Below are 18,809 nucleotides of genomic sequence, written 5' to 3'. Positions count from 1 at the left end.
ATATGTGTACACATGCACATGTGTGAGAGCTTCCTAGGTGATGCTCGTGGTAAAGAACCTGCCTGCCAATGCAGGAGACCTCAGAGATGCAGGTTCAGTCCCTGGGTTGGGAAGATCTCCTGGAGAAGGGCGTGGCAACCCACTCCAGTATTCTTGCCTGGAAAACCCCATGGACAGAGGAGCCTGGTGGGCTACAGTCCATAGTGTTGTAAAGACTCAGACGTGACTGAAGCGACTTAGCACTCTTGCACTCCCGTATATATGCAGGCCCTTACCCCCATTACCTCATCTCTCCATGAACTTGACCCTGCCTCCTCTACCTTTCGCTATTAGCCAGATACCTGCAGAGGGCTTTGTGGGTGTTGGCGGGATCTTTAGTGAATTACTGAGTAATTTGAGATGTGATGAAGGTATCCTGGACTTTGGATCTGGTATATTTAGGACTTGGGACCTCTGCCATATTTGGGGCATCATGGTGTTTCTTTTGTCCATGCTTCCTAGGAAGGGGCTTTGTCAAAGTGTAGGTTCCAAGGTAAACTTGCCAAATACTTTACAATAGGCCAAATCTGAGCCCATTTTATTTGGTGGTGGTGTTTATTATAAAGAACTTACGCATACACAAGCATATATCCATATATTCCTAGTGTGTGGAAGGGAGAGGTTGAAGGGGCATATGCCCTAATTTAAAGATAGATTTCATCCCCAAACCAACCCCCCACCCTATCCCCAGGACCTGAATTTTTGGCTTTCCTTGAAAAATCAAGTCAAATCAGTGGATTCTTTTTTTCATGTGCTCTATATTTTGCCTCAGTCCCATTACCTCTTTGTTTTTTGGTAACTGGCTCCCTCCACTCTCCCCTGGGGGAGGGAACAGCTATCCACTCCAGTACTCTTGCCTGGAGAATTCTATGGACAGAGGAACCTGGTGGGCTACAGTCCATGGGGTTGTGGAGTCAAAGAAAACTGAGCAACTAATACACTCCTTCCATTCATTGATGATAAAAGGCCAGTCTCTGAAGAATTTGGGTTTCAGCCCTTGCTCTAAGGTGTCAGGGTCAGGAGAAGGTTCCTCCTCCCCTCTGTGTTATATTTCTCCAGGCCTGTTGCTCCCATTCCCTAACTTCCCTCTCCATAGTGTTGAACTCACTTCCTTGCTTTCCAGCACTTTCTTACCAAAATATCTTCACTTCTACATCATCGTTACTCCTTATCTCTCCCACCTACTTTCTCACCACCCCCCTCCTCCACATCATCCCCCAGGCCAATTCCCACCCACCGACCCCCAATAAAACACGTTCCCTAAGTCAGGTCTGTTTGGAGCTCTGGTGACTGGCTGGCCAGAGTGTCCACCTTCCACTGGATTCGGAAGAATCTGGGTGGTTTTCCCACGTTTGGCACTCTGAGGGCACAGGGCGAATGGTGGCTGGGAACTCCCTTACATGCCTGGCAGGCTCCACTTGGGCACAGAGTTACTCACAAAGTCTGACTCCCCCACACCTGCAGCTCCAGTTACGTGAGTGTGTGTGTCTGGTTGGGGAGAGGCTAGTTTAGGGGGACACCTCTCTCTTTTCCTAATCCCAGTTGACCTTTATTATTCACAGTGACACCCGGCGAAAGCAGCAAAACCTGGGGCCGGAGTTCTGTGGTCCCCAAGGAGGAGGGCGAGGAGGAGGAGAAGAGGGCCCCCAAGAAGAAGGGGCGGACGTGGGGGCCAAGTACACTTGGTCAGAAGGAGTTTGCCTCAGGAGACGAAGGGTAAGAGCTAGATGATGGGAAATCCTTTAAGAATGCGGCGTGAAATACCTTTTTCTCTGTTGTGTGTTTCACCTTGTTCAAAAAAATTATATGCCTCTTGATCTTTACAAGGTTTTCCAATCGCCTTGTTCCCTGAAACCTCCTAGTTCAGGAGTTGGCACAGTTTTTTCATAAAGGGCCCGGTAGGAAGTATTTTAGGCTTTGTGGGCCATGTGGTCTCCGTAGTAACTGCTCAGCCCCACGTGGTGGTAATGCAGGAGCAGCCACAGACCATGGACAATATGTGAGTGAATGAGTGTGGTTGCATTCCAGTAAAACTGAACAAAAACAAGTGATGGGCAGGATGTAGCTCATGAGTTAGTGTGCCAGCCCCTGGAGCATCCTGTTCAGAGTAGCAAGTAGCCCAAGCATTTGCCACTTGCGAGGAGTTCTGCCTGAGTGTTTTACTTACACCTGGCTCTTGTCCTTAAAGCATCTGCCCAGAGGAGAGACAAGGAAAGGGGATGACAGGGCTCTTGAGCGGAGGCTTGTCCTGAACCAGAGGCAGGCAGAGCTACCTGGCCCTGGAGGTGCAGGCGGAGGTCACTCCAGGGCCACTAGCCCTTCTGTATGAGTCCACCCCATAGCCATGCTGATGTGTGTGAGACCCCTCTGGACAAAGCACACAGCAGGCTCTGCTGCCTTGGATGTGCTCGTGTTTTCACTGTGGGTTTGTGGCCCACGGGTCCTGGTCTTTCATAGACCAGCTGATTGTAGTCTGGTAATGAAGCGCATGAATGCTGACTCCAGGCTGCCTGGGTGTGAATCCCGACTCCTCCACACCCAGCAGTGGGGTCTAATGTATCCTCATCTGTCAAATGCGGATTCCCTCCATACCCATCTCAAGGAGTTGACCCTGAGTAAGCTTATCTTTGGGAAGCCCCTTAAAAGGTGGGCTAGCTCATAGTAAACTTACGAAATAAACTTATGTAAATACTTGCTCTGATGATTCTTCCATTGCTTCTCATGCAATTCTGCTTCATACTTGAAGAATGCACGTGATGGGGTATACTTCTTATTCTTGTGTTAGAATCTAGAACCATATTTCTTGACTTTTCCAAGTATGAGGATAAGCAGCAGCCCTCTTCATCCTTTTTAGTGGCTTTCCAGAGAGCTTCTAAGGTTGACTATTAGACTTAAAGGTGCCCTCAACCTGTAACTAGCCTTGGCCTTGGTATTTCTCTGAATACTAAGATTTCATATTCAAAATCTATTTCGCTATGTTAGAAGGTGAAAATAAGTTTTGGTTCATGAAGGATGGACTCTTTAAAGCCAGGCTTTGGAAATCACTAGTTACTTTGGAACAGAAAATTTAGATACGTAGGGCAGGCCTCCCTAAGCTACAGTGTAAGAAATCAGTGATGGAGTCCCCTGGTTGCTCTGCTATACTAAGTTCTGCAAGTGCAAGCACTCCTCAGTCTGTCCCTTGAGCCTTGGCTGGAGTGGGGTTGAGCTGGGTCTGAGGAATGCAGTCACCCTGAGTCCCTTGGTATTTATGACATTAGTGTGATTCCAGGTAGGCTTTACCAGGTTGGCTACGGATCCCAACAGTCTCTCTGGTTCTGTTTCATTTCAGCATATTTTTTTGTCTTGCCAGTAAATTCACTGCATTTCAACATTACACAAAACATTAACGTTAGAATTTTCTTCCTCCTTACATAGCTTTGCCCTCAAAACTTTTGAAGCAGTTCAAAATATGTGACTTTAATTTTTCATGATTATCAATTCCTCTGAAGAAATAAAATCCACCCAGTCTTGGGAAAAGACTTAATGTTGGGAATTTTTGAGAGCCTCCATATGATACTATTTCTAATGTTAGTTCCTGTTGACTGAAGAAAATGTATAATGACAAAAAGCTGTACTGAAATCAGTAACATTAGGTGAATTTGCATCCCCATCCTTTAAAAAAAACAGTATGTTTCTGTAGGAAACATATGCGCTGTCTGTAATTAGCAGCTATCTATGGATTCACAGCCCCCCCTAATTAAGCTGTGGCTGCCCCTAGGCTGTTTACCCCACAGTTAGCGAGGTCGTGGACCTGTGACCATTCCAGCAGGGCCATCTTGTTACGATGCCTTCATGGGGTGGGCTTTGCAGACCAAACAAGGGGAGGGCAGCTGGCGATGTAACAGGAACCCAGCCTTGAGGGTTCTCAGGTGGGAGAGGCTGAGCGGCATGTATCCACTGTTGCCTGCTACTGATTCTCTTTATTCATTGAAGATCCCCTCAGAGACGGGAGAAAGCTAATGGTTTAAGTACCCCATCAGAGTCTCCACATTTCCACTTGGGGTGAGTCTGATCTTCACCACCTCATCACATGTACTATAATAATCCTCCTCCCCACCCCCGTTTCCTTGTCCTCACAGCACACCCTGCAGAATCAAGCCTCATTATTGCCAGGGCCATGCTGACTTTTTTTTTGGAAGCAGTACCATCGTGCACCTTGGGAAAATTCCTGTGTTGGTCTGACTTACATTTCCTCATTGCCCTGACCACTCCTGTTGTTAAGATTCTCCCAGCATCCTTCGTTTTAGGGAGTCAGTACATGGCTGTTTATCCTTTGGTCTTCAGCACAGGCTTTGACTCTGCTGATCTGAATTCCCTGGATCCAGAGCTGGAAGGGATTTATAAGATTTTCAGTCAGAAGTCTCAGGCTGTGGGTTTGGCAGCATGTTTCTCTCTGGCTGTGTATTTTGGTTGAAATCACTGATGTCTGGAATGTACTTTAATTCACTGGTATTTCTGATAGCACTTGAAACAGAGATCTGCAGGCAGGGGAAAAAGCTGGTCCTTCTCCCTCCCTGGAGATGGGCTGGGAAGAGTGGGCTTTAGTTGAATGGCTCTCTCTAGCCCTAAAATGAGAGCTGTCCCTGGTTATAATCCCAGTATCTCCTTGGCAATCATAGTCCACAGATTCCTCAGGCCTCCTTCACTGTTCTTTAGGACAAAGACCAGTGCTAGAGGGACTTTGATGCCCTGTCCTGTAAGAGGGTTGGTGGGGTACCCAGTCTATGTCCTTGGAATTACTGACTTGCCACCGGGAGCTGATAACAGGGATTTGAAAGCCAGCTCCTGTCCTTTTCCTCTCCGTTCCCAGACAGGCCGAGGGTTCGAGTCCAGCCTTATGTTCTACCCACATAGGTCTGTCCCAAAGTGCACTGGGTTGACGCAGCTTTTGTCGGTCGATTTTTGTATTTGAAACGTGGATGGCTTTGGAAGTTCCCTAAGCATGCTGGAGGCTTGGAAGGAGAAATTGAGAAGTGGTGTGAGTGGAGTGGCCTGGCCCATCTCTGTGAGCTCATTGCCCAGTGCTTGCCTTTGCACTGCACATCTCAGCATTGCAGTTTTTCTGATGTCACCGGTGTGTTGTATTATAGTCAGTGTCTGTGGCGTCCTGGCCTTTCCCTTAAGTTGGGCTTAGGCAAGACCCTGGCCAGGGCCGGGCAGTCCTCATTCCTTCTGTTCTCTTGCCAGCCTGCCCAGGAGGTCTTCCCACAGCTCCATGGCAGCATGTGAAGGGGTATGTCCTGCCTCCGCTTTTCTGTCCCTAGAGCATGTGCACTTCTGTTAATGAGGCAGGTGGGCTCAGTAGGCTTTGCTGCCTGTACCCTGAGGCTCTTGGGCTTTGCTGTAATGAAGCAGACGGGGAGAGGCCCACGGAGCTGAGGGTAAGAGAGTAACCAGTTCTGACAGTTTCCTCCTTTCCTCTCGTTCAGCCTCAAGTCCCTGGTTGATGGATACAAACAGTGGTCGTCCAGTGCCCCCAACCTGGGGAAGGGCCCGAGGAGCAGTCCAGCCCTGCCAGGGTTCACCAGCCTTATGGAGATGGGTAAGCATTGCCTTTGTGTTAACCCTCCCCCGATCCCTCAGGGAACTCTTGGCCAAGCTTCTTGGACTCTTTCAAGACCTCTAGCACTGCTTCATGGGGCTGTTTCCTCTTCTCCTCAGTGCTTGGTCCTGCACCCTTCCCTCTCAGTTCACTTTACACCCATTACAGGGAGTCTTCCCACATCACCACCGCTGCCGTGGAATCTGCCCTTGACCTCCTGTCCCAAGAAGCTCCAGGGTCTCCTTAGGGCAGTGAGGCAGGGGGAAGCATGGAATCAGGCACTTGCCTTTCCTGGGTCTGCTTCCTTGTATTTTAACGTGGGGAGTCCATAGGATGGGCGATGGCGATAGAACCCCAGTGTTCCTCCAAGGAAGCTCCTCCAGTGTTGCCCTGTGATTACTAAATGTGTAAGGCCTTCTTCAGGCTGTCTCTCAGAAAGTACTCCTCTCTCTAGAATTCCAAGGTCATAATAAGTCAGTCCATAGAGTAGACTGGCCTTCATCCATGCCGAGGATTCTAAGCCTTTGCAGGAAATGGGTCTTAAGACAAGTCTGTAGGTTGTCAATTCTAGAAATTCAAGGTCCCTTCCCGTTTTTTTTTTTTTTTTTTTTAATTAATTTTTATTGGAGTATAGTTGCTTTACAATGTTAGTTCCTGTGTATGTTAGTTGCTCAGTGGTGTCTGACTCTTTATGACCCCATGGAGCCCACCAGGCTCCTCTGTCCATGGGATTCTCCAGGCAAGAATACTGGAGTGGATTGCCATTTCATTCTCCAGGGGGCCTTCCTGACCCAGGGATTGAACCCGGGTCTCCTGCATTTCAGACAGATGCTTTACCATCTGAGCTACTAGGGAAGCCCAGTGTACATATCCCCTCCCTTTTGAACTCCTTTCCCTTTCAGTTTCAAGTTGTAAAATAATTGATTTACCTGTTCTGGGAAACTGATGCTGCACTTCTATGACAGAGGAGCAAATTGACAGATCCCCTTTCCTGCAAATAGGAAAACAGGCTCTGGGATGGAGAGTGACTTCCCCATGTTGGTCACTGTTGAGTGTGGAGGCATGAAGTCCTATCAGTTCCTGGTCCTGCACCCCTGATTATTCAACCTCTGGATACCTAGCTCTAAGCCAGGGACCTGGGGGTGGGGGAGAAGGACCAGATTTTTATTCCTGCTGCCTCAGTTCCCATCTTCTGTTCCCCCTCCATTCCTCTCCTCTTCGCAGAGGACGAGGACAGTGAAGGCCCACGGAGTGGGGAGAGTCGTCTCCCGCCGTCACCCAACCAGTCCTACCTCTGTATCCCGTTCCCTCGCGGGGAAGATGGGGATGGCCCCCTCAGCGACGGCGGTCACGAGGAGCCCACCCCGGTCAACTCGGCCACCAGTACCCCTCAGCTGACGCCAACCAACAGCCTCAAGCGGGGCGGCCCCCACCACCGCCGCTGCGAGGTGGCTCTGCTCGGCTGCGGGGCCGTCCTCGCGGCCACGGGCCTCGGGTTTGACCTGCTGGAAGCTGGCAAGTGCCAGCTGCTGCCCCCGGAGGAGCCCGAGCCACCAGCCCGGGAAGAGAAGAAGAGGCGTGAGGGGCTCTTTCTGAGAGCCAGCCGGCCCCGCCGGAGCACCAGCCCCCCATCCCGGAAGCTCTTCAAGAAGGAGGAGCCCGTGCTGTTGCTAGGAGACCCCTCCGCCTCGCTGACACTGCTGTCTCTCTCCTCCATCTCCGAGTGCAACTCCACCCGCTCCCTGCTGAGATCCGACAGCGATGAGATCGTGGTGTATGAGATGCCCGTCAGCCCCGTGGAGGCCCCGGCCCTGAGCCCCTGCACCCGCAATCCCCTGGTCAACGTCAGAGTGGAGCGCTTCAAACGAGACCCGAAGCAGTCCCTGACCCCCACCCACGTCACCCTCACGGCCCCCGTGCAGCCCAGCGCCCACCGGCGGACTCCTTCTGACGGGGCCCTCAAGCCGGCTGCCCCTCCAGCCAGCAGGAGCCCTTCCTCCAGCAATGGGCTGAGTCCCAGCCCTGGAGCAGGTGAGACCTGCCCTCCTCCTCCTCCTCCTTCCTCCTTCCTCCTTCCTCCTTCCTCCTTCCCGCCTTGGGGCCTCTCTCCCAGGAGTGGAGATATCAGGCCGCCCTCCAGTTCCTCCTCTGACTCAACAAGTTGAGACAGGCTGCTCTGGGCCGCAGGAGGGGACTACCGTCTGTCCTTCCTGTGCCTCAGGGGGGCCTGCTCTGAAGAGGGGAAGCAGACCGGCAGGATCTGGAGAGAATCTGACCGGGACTCCTGTGAGATGCTGGGGCCCTGGGTCGGGGAGTATATGGGACAGTGCTTGCAGGTCGCATCAAGGGTAGGAGCCAGCTCTGTTTGTTCCCTGCAGAGAAGACTACAATTACAGGGAGGAATCCTGCCACGCACAGGAGGGTATTTTCTGCCTCGTAGCTAGGCTCTTGCCTCTCATTACAGTGTGAGCACAGAGGATGAGTACAGATACACTCATAAGGCAGGCTCCCAGCCGGGCATCACACCCTGCATCGCTCACCCCTTACTCACACCTGACTCCCAGACGTGGACATGCGTTCAGGTGAACTGCTGTGCCGCTGCACATCCTGTCCTCCTCTGGCTGACATCTGAGTCACTGAGCATACACTCTCACTCCTGCCCCATCCCGTGCTCCCTAGAAGACCTCCATCTGACTTAAAAACCACCTGAAATCCCATAGGAGAAGAGGGCGTGGCAGTACCCCTTCGTGAGACTCGAATATGAGTGACAGCTGTACTTTACTATTCAGCTTGCCCTTCTGCTCAGATTTTTTTGTTAAAATCAGACAGGTGGCCTCTTTGGAGAAAGAGACCCCCAGATGACTAGTCTTTAGGTTTCTGATACCTGCTTTGTCCTTGTCATGCATGCTAAGTCACTTAAGTCATGTCCGACTCTGCAACTGTATAGACCGTAGCCCCCCAGGCTCCTCTGTCCACAGGATTCTCCAGGCAAGAATACTGGAGTGGGTTGCCATGCTCTCCTCCAGGGGATCTTCCTGACCCAGGGATTGAACCTGCATCTCTATGTCTCCTGCATTGGCAGGCGGGTTCTTTACCATGAGCGCCACCTGGGAAGCCCTTGTTCTTGTCACATGTTTATTAAATGGATGAACTGAGAATGAAAGACATTTCCTTAAGTTGTTTCATTACAAATATGACCTCATGTGTCCCATTATTATAAGATACAGGGACCACGGTCTGTGCCCTGGATATGGTCTGTAGTTCACTGTTACACCCCCAGTGCCTGCCAACACACTGCGTGACACATAGTAGGTGCTCACTTCTCAAGTTATCCCAGGTGGTCAGGGCCATGGTGGGGGGGTGGGGGCGGGGAGTAAGTGGAGTGCGTGGCCCATGAGTGTGGTCCATCATCTGATACCTCTCCCTTTGTCTCTTGGACCAGGAATGTTGAAAACGCCCAGCCCCAGCCGAGACCCTGGTGAATTCCCCCGTCTCCCTGACCCCAATGTGGTCTTTCCCCCGACCCCAAGGCGTTGGAACACCCAGCAGGACTCTACCTTGGAGAGACCCAAGACTCTGGAGTTTCTGCCTCGGCCTCGTCCTTCGGCCAACCGGCAACGGCTGGACCCTTGGTGGTTTGTGTCCCCCAGCCACGCCCGTAGCGCCTCCCCGGCCAACAGCTCCAGCACAGAGACGCCCAGCAACCTGGACTCCTGCTTGGCCAGCAGCAGCAGCACCGTGGAGGAGCGGCCGGGCCTGCCAGCCCTGCTCCCGTTCCAGGCGGGGCCGCTGCCGCCCGCCGAGCGGACGCTTCTGGACCTGGATGCGGAGGGCCAGAGTCAGGACAGCACTGTGCCGCTGTGCAGAGCCGAACTGAACACACACAGGCCTGCCCCTTATGAGATCCAGCAAGAGTTCTGGTCTTAGCACGCGAAGGATTGAGGGCGGGCAAGGGGGGACGCGGGAGGAGAGGGGGAGGGGAGCTGGCTGGCACAGCCCTTTCTCAGAATTGGACCTCCCTGAGCCTCCTGCCCTACTTCTTGCACTGATAATGCACTTTGAAGATGGAAGGGATGGAAGCAGGGCCCCTTCAGAGGGCTTCTCACCCTGCAGGGCCCTTCTGCCCAGGTCCGCTGGAGGGGCTGTGGCCATCAGCTCTGGCTGTGTAGGGGAGCGAGGGGTGCGTGCATGTCCCCCACCCTCCACAGTCTTCCTCCACGCCTTCAGGGTGACTCTGCAGAGTCACTCAGCCGAATCTGTCTGCTGCTCCCTCTCTTCAGCCCCCCAGGGGGTGCCCTCCTGGGGTCCCTCTGTTAGCCCTGAGTTCAGCCTTCCCAAACACCCAGTAGTGGATGGTCTCTGATTGATTTTGCTCCACTTCCACATGCTTGCCCGATACTCATGAATGAGAATCCCATTTGGTGTGAGATGTGAGCTTTTCTGTGTCCTAAGCCCTATGGTGCCAGCTGGAAGATGGAAGGCAGAGTGCCCCCACGTTGGGCACAGGAATTGAGGGAGCTGGGACCACCTGCTGCACTTCCGTGCGCCCCCACTTCTTTATTTGAGCCTCCCAGTGGTACAGGACCTGCCTCCGTGAGAAGTGGGAAGAGGGGGGAGTTAAGAAATACAGTTGAGTTGCAGTAAAGAGGGTAACAGAGTCTGTCTGTCCTCGTTCCTTTTATAAACACTCAAAGAAGGGCAGAAACCAGCATGTGTTGACAGCACCCATCTCCTACCTGGGGGTCCAGACGTGGTCAGACCCGATTCGGATACAAACACGCGCTCATCCCAGGAATCGCCCGGGGAGGCTCAATCTCTGGTGTCAGTTCTGAAACCAGAGACAAAGTTCCTGTGTTTGCCCCTTTTGTCATCTGATCTGTATGTGTCTTCCTTTGCCTTGATCTGCCCTCCAGTCCCTGGCATTAGTGGATTTGGGGTTACATATTTGGTGGGGAGGTATCTCTACCATACACCAGAATAGCATATAGAAGCAGGTCCTAAACACTGGGAGTTGGCGCTGTGGGTCTTCCCGCTCACCCGTCATCATTCTGCAATGCCCTTAAGTAAAACGGAGCCCTTAGTAGTTCCTTGCATGAATGGATGTGGTGAGTGACGATACCGGTAAGGTGCTCTGTGAGCCCCTCATGGACCCTCAGCTTCAAGTCCCGTGTGTTGGAGACTGACCAGGACCTCTTGGCTCCATGCAGGGGTAGCCCCTGCTGCTGGGCTCCAGACCATGAGTTGGATAGGAAGGAGCAGAAGCCAGTCCTGACTTTTCTGGAATTCATTTCCTTGACTTGAATGTTGAGCTTCTAGAGCTTTCTCACACCGGTCTCTACTCTTCCTCTTACCCTGAGGCTCCTGAGGCAAGTGTGAACAGTTGTCTTTGAGTGGGGACAACGACTTAACAGGAGTAGAGTGCTTAGTTCACACTCGTCCCGGCCCCAGACTCTCTGCATCACTCCCCCGTCGTTTATCCTGGACTGTTTCTCTGCAGACTTTGGAGGCCCACCTGCTGGTTCCTTGCATTTGCTGCCCAGGTGCAGGACAGGAGAGCAGCGATGTTGGGACAAGTGATGGATTTGGTCACTGCTCTCTCTGTGACTATGCTGGAAGTCCTGCCCTGAGGATGACAAAATGAATGACCCTGGTTTTCAAGTTGTTCCTTGTTTTACGAGCCCACTGGCAGGCACTTAGGTTCAAGGGCCCCACCTACTTTTGGGCGGGGAGGCACTGTTGGTTTTGTTGCCCAGGGTCCTACTGTCGAGTCTCATTTCTTTGTTCAGTGAAGACAGTCAGAAAGAGATGATTTTTGCCCCTGACCCCACTCCTTGGCTAGAGGGGTTGGGGTTGGGGGGACAGTGCTTGAATCCCATCAGCTCAGCCAACCAAGTGGCTGCTCTTCATTCTCAGATGGCCAGTGTCCTTTCCCAGGACTCTCCATGGCCCCAGGCCCTAAGCCGCCTTCACATCTCTGAACCCTTGGCCCCGGTCGCTGGTCCTCTGGTGGGTGCAGCCTACAGTGTAGTCCAGACCACCCTGGCTCTGGCCAGCACTCTGGAATGAGGCAAGGAGTCTTTGCTCATTTTCTGCTTTTTGTCATTTTGTCTAGAGTAAACCCTTGCCACTGGGTGACAGCTTGAACCCGTTTCTTCCTCATCCACCAAGGGGATGACATGGGAAGGCAGGGGCTCTACTGTGGGAGGAGCTCTACCTGCAAGAGGCAGAAGCAGGGTTATTCCGAAGATGCGTCTGTGGGCTTCCATGACGATGGAGGACTTTCTATCTCAGCTCCTTCAAACTGGGTCTCTGAGGGGCCCCCATCTGCCACTCTGTCTCTCTCTCTGGGGCAAGGCTTGGGTGGGATAGGATCCTATAGAATAAGTTTTGGGTTGCCCCCCTTTTCCCTTTTCTTGGACACTTTCCACTGCTTTTGGCTGGTGCACCTTCATGGAAGATGGTGATAGAAAACAGATACTGCTCTTTGCCTCTCTGGCTTCTTCAGTTCATTCCAATGATTCTACACAGGATTGTCTTCTGTCCTTGGGGATCCAGGTCACTGCCAGGGTCTGAATAGGTGTCCCAGTTATTTTCATATGTTATGTCTAAGAGGCTTTGAAGGATGCTCTTAGCTTCACATCCTTTAGTATCGGGGGAGTCTATAGTGATGATGATGGTGATGGTACCTGACATTTGGATGACTCAGAATAGTGCTAACCCTTCCTCCTAACCTTTACGAAAGTACGTTATTTGCCTTCTACCTTTGACATACTTGATGGTAGAGAAGGGAAAATGCTTAAAGGTGAAAATCCAAGTGGAGAGACGTCAATAAGTTGCTTGGACCGATTGCTGAGTTGGGCACACGGCTCTGAGACTGAATGCATTGGCCGTCTTCTCTGTTCTGCTTTTTCTGTCTGACCTCGGACTTGTCTCTTAGTCCCTCTCAGATTTCCTTCCTGTAAGAGCAGCCGTCACCTGCTTCCCTTACAAGGGCAAAAGAGCGTGTATCAGAGCAGGTCCGAGAAGCCCGTGGCTCCCGGCCAGCGAACAGGACAAACTGCGGAAGTTGACGGTGTAGTCCCCAGCACCTCTGCCTCTAGGGGACTTGCCTTCTTCCTCTGGCTTCTGGAAGAGGCACGATTTGGAGTTGGCCTAATGACTAATGGGGACCGTGGTCAGGCACATGCTTTTCTCCTGTACTTATGTGGCACCTGGTGTTTACAAGCATCGCTCCTAATTCCCCCACTTAAATTGTTAGGCTAATCAGCCCTACCATGAGTGTCTTATGGAGCAGGAAGTGGGAGATAGGGAGCTGGAGTCAGCACCAAAATGATGATTTAGGGCCTCTCGTTTCTTTGAGTCATTTCCCAGAGTCTGATGTGTTTTGAGGGAGGCAGGAATCAGGCCAGTTCCTGAAACAATCTTTGGGAAAGGTTCTGCTGGCCCATGGGACACATGTCATGGTGGGGTCTTCATCACAAGACTGCTTTTCCCGTAGACCACAGTTGCTCAGGACACAAGTCACCCCAAGAGCATCTAGGCCTGATACCATGTCAGCATTCTTGCTCACAGCCCCCTGTGAGAGACTTCTTCCCGCCTCCCTCCCCTGGAAGGAAGGAACCCCCTCTTGAGCATTCCTAACTCTTCAAAGTACAGAGCCACGGGTATTAAAGGGTGGCTGTGAGTGGTACACTGTGGGATTGGTACATCCGTGCGATGTGGCAGACCCCTCTATGAATGCAGAACCTTGACCATTTCCACACATGTCTCATTTAGCCCACCTCTTTGACTCAGGCGTGTCAGGGCAGGTCAGAAACACTGCTGTCTCTTAAAGAATTTCGGGGAGGGGGCAGGTGCTGCCACTTCTGTAGTGCCAGGCTTTTGCGAGGTCTCTGCCGGAGACTGTGGACTGGGGTCAGGGGAGAGCTGCCCATGGTGCCTTGTAAGGGAAAGGGGCGGCAGGAAACTGGTGATCACAGCCACCTACCCACTAGTGTAATGTCACACACGTCTCCCTCTCTCTGGATCTCTGAGCCCAGCTGTGAGCCCAGGGTGATGCTGCCTTCCCCACCTGTAGCACGAGACCTTTCTAGCTTAAAAGTCTGTAGTCCCAGGGTCCCTGTTCCAGCACTGATAAGCCTCCCTTGGCTGGGTTGCTTCCCTTTGTAGAGGACTCTGTGTGTGTGTGTGTGTGTGTGTGTGTGTGTATGCATTTGAAAGTCAAATATTGGCAGTCTCATGTGGTTTGACTGACTAGACCACCTGCTTTTCTCCTTGGCTTCAGGCCTGAGATGCCTTTTTGTCAAGTCACAGCTATTATGAGGAACAGATTCCCAAATGTCTCTCTTTGGTCAGATGTATCATTGTTTTCTTAGATCAGGAATTCAAATGAGTAAAACTCCACATCAGAAGGGGAAACCCTCCACTGCTTCTGGGGAGGCCTCATTCCCTGGCTATGCCCTGGCCTTGCTGACTGGCACCCACCACCACAGTCACTGGCTTTGGAAGGGCAGGAGTCAGAAACTGGAGTCCTGGCTGATTAAGGCTAATTAACAGGGGTTAGGTGTCTAATTAGCCTGACCTGGCCCTGTGCTTCTGGTTGGCCCTATGGCCTGGGTAAGCCTCACATTCACTTAGATTATTTTCCATTTGTCCTGATGCACTGTTGACAGGCTTCAGCCCCTCCTTTGTCCATTTCAGATCTTGGGCCCTAGGGCAGCACCCTGGCCACCCAAGGCTGCTCAGGGAGCCGTGATTTGTTCTGAAGCTTGGGCTGCTCTGTGATCTGGAGCCAGTAGGACTGGTCCTTCCTGATTGTTCTTGGCTGTGGTTCTCTGCATCTCCTGCCCGTGGCCTGGCATTGGGTCTTTCATTCATGACCACAGCTGGAAATAGAGAAGCGTCTCAGGGCCCAGCTGTTGGCAGAACCAGGAGCTTGTCTACTCCTCTCTTTGTTTCTTTTGGAAACAGACTTGCCTTTCCCCTGACCCAGTCTCCCTCCCGACTGGTCTGATCCACCCTCCCTGCAAACACCCACAATCTAGTTTTACCCGCCTGATGGGCAGGCATGAACCTGGCAACTAGATAGGAATCTCAGGACGGACACCAGAGTACAGTGCCAGACGTTCAGAGACAGGCCTTTCCTGTCGGATTGTGTTGGGTGGACATCCAGGAAACCCAACATCAGAACCCAGAAGTCAGATTGGTTTATCTAGAGGAGTCCTGGTGGATGATGGCCCCACGGATATAGTGGTCTTTCTCTACACTTCCTGAAGTCTAAAACCAAGTTTCATAAGTATTCGGTTGGCCAAAAAGTTAGTTAGGGTTTTTCTGTAAAATACGGAAAATGCAAATGAACTTTCTGGCCAGTCCAATAACCTATTGCCCATGTTCCTGAAACCCTTCACATCTCACTACTTGCTTTGAGAGATTCTGACATTTAAAAAAGTTTTGAATTTGTGTTCATCATGAATAAAAGTACTGCTTTGAAATGTGATTCATCTGGATAGCAGAGGGTTTTTTTGGGTTTTCTGTGACCCCGTAAATTTTACATCCAAGGCGAGTTGCCTCACCTTATCCTGGTCTCAGCTCTGCCTGCCCCTCACCTGAACATGCTGAGGGCAGAACTGTGAGGGAGGCTTAGGTCTTTTCTGGTCTTCCTTCCTTTCAGGTTCTCAGTTGGGTGGTGACCCTGGAAGTGTTTGCATAGGAATGTGTTGACTTAACAGCAGTGAAACACTGAGGGCAGTTTTCAGCCTTGGGGGTGACTTCGGGGATGTCCCCTAGCTGCCTGTCAGCCTCTCTGAAACCCTGAGGCCGCTTAGAGGAGTGCCTGTGTAAAGGGAAGGGATTATAGTGGGAAGGATGCTTCAGAGTCTCCATCTGAAAACTCTGGGACATCTTTGAACCTTCAGAGAAGTGAATAAACCATTTTCCCAGTTCCAGAAAGGACAGAAATGAACAGAGGCATTTTTACTCCCTTCCACAGGCTCTCTATTGCCTGGTCCTCAGTGACTTTCATAATGTCAGCCATCACGTCACCTCCATCGGTATCCTTTTCATTACTGTTATTATTCTCTGTCATCTTTATTTTACTCTCATCATTTATCTTTCCCTCCAGTTCCAGAGGCCATGCTGGCTATGGCTCTTTGCTTCATCACTGTCAGAATGAGGCATGGGTTCATCCTGGTCTGGGTATGAGGACTAACAATAAATTATTTGAAACCCTTATATTTCTGGTGAGTGGTGCTGTCCTGAAAGTGTATATTCTTTGCTTTTCTTTCTTTTTGACTCAGTCACCCTGGGGGTGCGGTGGGAGTATATTACCTCCAACGAAGAATGTGGAAACCAAGGCCTAAACCAAGGTTAAAGGCCCAAGGTCACTCAGCTAGGAAGGAGTGTTGCTGATCTGTTGGCTCCAAAGTCATCTCTTGTTTTCTCTTGAGTGCATTTTAGACCACTGTTTAGACACTCTGGAGGTCAAGTCAGCCTAGCTTAGGTCCGCCGAGGCTCTGAGTTGGTTCTCTATCCAAGGAGGGGTTGTCCTGTGCCTAATCTACCACCAGCCTCTGAGACTGGAGACATCCGACAGGGCTTGCCATGTCCCTGGAGCTCAGCCGACCTCCTCTCTGCACCTGCTTCTTCCTTCTCCTTCGTTTCCTCTTCATGATGTTCAGGGGGTCAATTATTCATACTGACTGAATATGTCAGTCGCGTAGCTCTTCTCCCAGGATCACTGAAGGCCTGTGGGCTCTCGCTTCTCTTTCCAGCCCACAGTTGCCCCATGACTGACCACTCTTTACCGCAGCTTCAACCCACGTCCCTCTGGGCCTCTCAAGTTTGGAAGCCTTATTGTAGCTCCTCTTGGGAACTTGAAATCAGGCTTTTGTCTTTTTATTGTATCAAATCACATGCCCTTGTTACCCAGTTGTGGCAAAGAAGGAAGGTGATGAACTTGTCCACTTCTTCCTCTAATCCTCCTCACTACCCCCGCTAAACAAACACACTCCTGCTCACACAGTCACACTCTCACGCTCAGACACATACTCACACGCACACACCTGCAGATTTAGTCTGAGACTGTATCAGTATTTTCTAGGGAGGTTAAGGAAAGGAGCTGGAGTTGGGTTTTATTTAACTCACAGAAAACCTTTCTTTGGGATTTTCCTCCCCATTAGAGCCTTTGAGTCTAGGTAAAGTGGAAGTTCACATACCCCGCTGGTTTTGTTCCTTTGTGTGTAGCTCCTAATTTTCATTCCCAGGCCTTCCCTGCTCCAGTGTTCTGTCCATGCGTGCTGACCTTGTGTCCTTGAATTCCCATTTTGCTTTGGGATTTAAGTTATTATAATTTGTCAACAATATTTAAAAATAGAAAAGTCCTGAAGGAAACTTATCAGGTTCTTTTCTTTGGCTTTTTTTTTTTTTTTCAAGGTACTGTAAATTGTTAACTAGGGATGCCAAGCAGGCTTGGTTCAATGGCTAAACCTCTTATCGTATTACAGCGTAAGGCTGATCTCAGCCTGGTCTCACCACCAGAGCACACACAGACTTGAATAAAACTGTTACAATCATGACTTTTGGTTTGCCGTGGTGCTTTGTAAACTTGTCCTTTCCCCTCTTTTCTTCATAAGTACACAGGATGTCCAAGTAACTGACTGTTTCTTGAGGACAGCCATATGTAGGGATAAAATAATTGGAGAGAGGGGTAGATATGGTGCAGGAAAGAGGAGGTAGGTGAGGAACCTCCTTGAAAATTCTAGAGAACCCCCCAACTGGACCATGGAGGCCCACCAACAGGTGCCTACCCAAATGGTTCAGTCTCTTTGCACACTGACTTTGTCCAGGCAGTGAATTTTGGCTTTCAGAACTCCTAGCAAGTATGTGCTGTCTCGCCCACTATCAGTGTCCACCCTGACGCTCCTGGCGAAGCTGGGAATGTGACTGAGAGGACACACACCAGTGGAGCTGTGCACTTGTGGACGGTCACTTGTGTGACCTTGGGCAAGCCACTTAATCTCTCTGGGTCTCCTCTGGAGCAAGCTCACCACAAAGCAGCCTTTGTGCTCACTTTCCGTGACTGTGCATTGGGTGAGGCTGAGGGTGAAAACAGACAGAAGAATTTTGTTTGGGGCCATTCTTTAGTCCATACTGTTTCTCATCACTCAGCTGCATGTGGAAAAGTGGCTTCTGAACTTCCATGTTGACCCGCTCATGCTTTAACACCTCGACCTTCACTCACTTCATACCTCTTAGCCCCTTTCTCTGCTCCCCGGGGAGGGTGTCCGGGGTGGATGCTAGATTCTTAGACTGTGAGGAGAAAGATGACCTTGTGCTGAACTTCAAAGTTGGTTTGACCAGGGCCATATGACTTTTGTCAGGCTGACTGGGCAAAGATGAAAAATGGACTCAACTCCTTGTTCAAAAAATGCTATGAGAGACATATGTATATAAATCGCTCCATGTTTCTGCAGAGCAGATCTTGTGGCATTAATTCTATAACATGGACTCAGAAATTTCATTTAGTAACAACAACTAGCTACAGTGTGCCAAGCCTTATACTCTCTCGAGCTGCATTATCTCATTTACAACATCTCAGCATCCTAAGAGTAGATCCCATTATTCTCTCCATTTTATACTGAGAAAAATGAAGACTGAAGTCAAGGAACAGGCCCAAGGCCACAGAACTATCAAACAGTGCAGCTGGGCTTTGTCTGATTCTAGCTTCTGCTTTCATATCATAAGAATGAGTCAGATGCAGGCAAAGACTTGTTTACAAGTCATCTCAGTGTTATTTACAGGAGGTTTCTAGTGACTACAAATGACCCAAACAAGATTTTGGGGGTCTACTTCTACCCTCTTCCTTGGTCAACATGGAATCTAAGAATATGAGAGCATGTTTCTAATTACAAATTAAAAACAGTCTAAATGTCTGGCAACAGGGGGTTGCTTAAACTTACCGTCTCTGCAAGGCATTTATTGAATATCTTTGTGCCAGGTGCCAGCTGGACACTGGAGATTTACAGCTTGTTCAGATACAGGCCAGTTCTGCAAGACTTTGTGGTCTGCTAGAAGAGACTGAAATATACAGACATCTGTTTAAGGTGGTCAGTGTTATGGTGGTGCTACAGGAGCACCATGGATTGGCATTAGCCTGAGCTGGGGCTTCACAGACCTCACCGAGGTGGTG

General features: G+C 50.7%; 1 protein-coding gene across 2 annotated transcripts in view; it reads left to right on the top strand.

Moving 5' to 3' along the window:
- The window catches only part of MAP3K9 (mitogen-activated protein kinase kinase kinase 9), an 83,193-nt gene extending 65,997 nt beyond the window's left edge, over positions 1–17,196 (top strand). Inside the window, exons 8-12 of one of the 2 annotated variants that reach the window (XM_070469564.1) lie at positions 1,602–1,755; positions 4,015–4,083; positions 5,511–5,623; positions 6,848–7,654; positions 9,066–17,196. In XM_070469564.1, the coding sequence (XP_070325665.1) occupies positions 1,602–1,755; positions 4,015–4,083; positions 5,511–5,623; positions 6,848–7,654; positions 9,066–9,550 (1,628 nt within the window). In that variant the 3' untranslated portion in view covers positions 9,551–17,196. The remainder of the gene's footprint in view (positions 1–1,601; positions 1,756–4,014; positions 4,084–5,510; positions 5,624–6,847; positions 7,655–9,065) is intronic. The other variant, XM_070469565.1, reaches the window with a different exon arrangement.
- The last annotated feature ends 1,613 nt before the right edge of the window (positions 17,197–18,809 follow it).

The sequence above is a fragment of the Odocoileus virginianus genome, chromosome 6, assembly GCF_023699985.2.
Source record: "Odocoileus virginianus isolate 20LAN1187 ecotype Illinois chromosome 6, Ovbor_1.2, whole genome shotgun sequence".
In the NCBI taxonomy this organism is placed as follows: Eukaryota; Metazoa; Chordata; class Mammalia; order Artiodactyla; family Cervidae; genus Odocoileus; species Odocoileus virginianus.
Note: the sequence above shows the minus strand (reverse complement) of the source record. Positions and strands in the feature narration are given on the sequence as shown.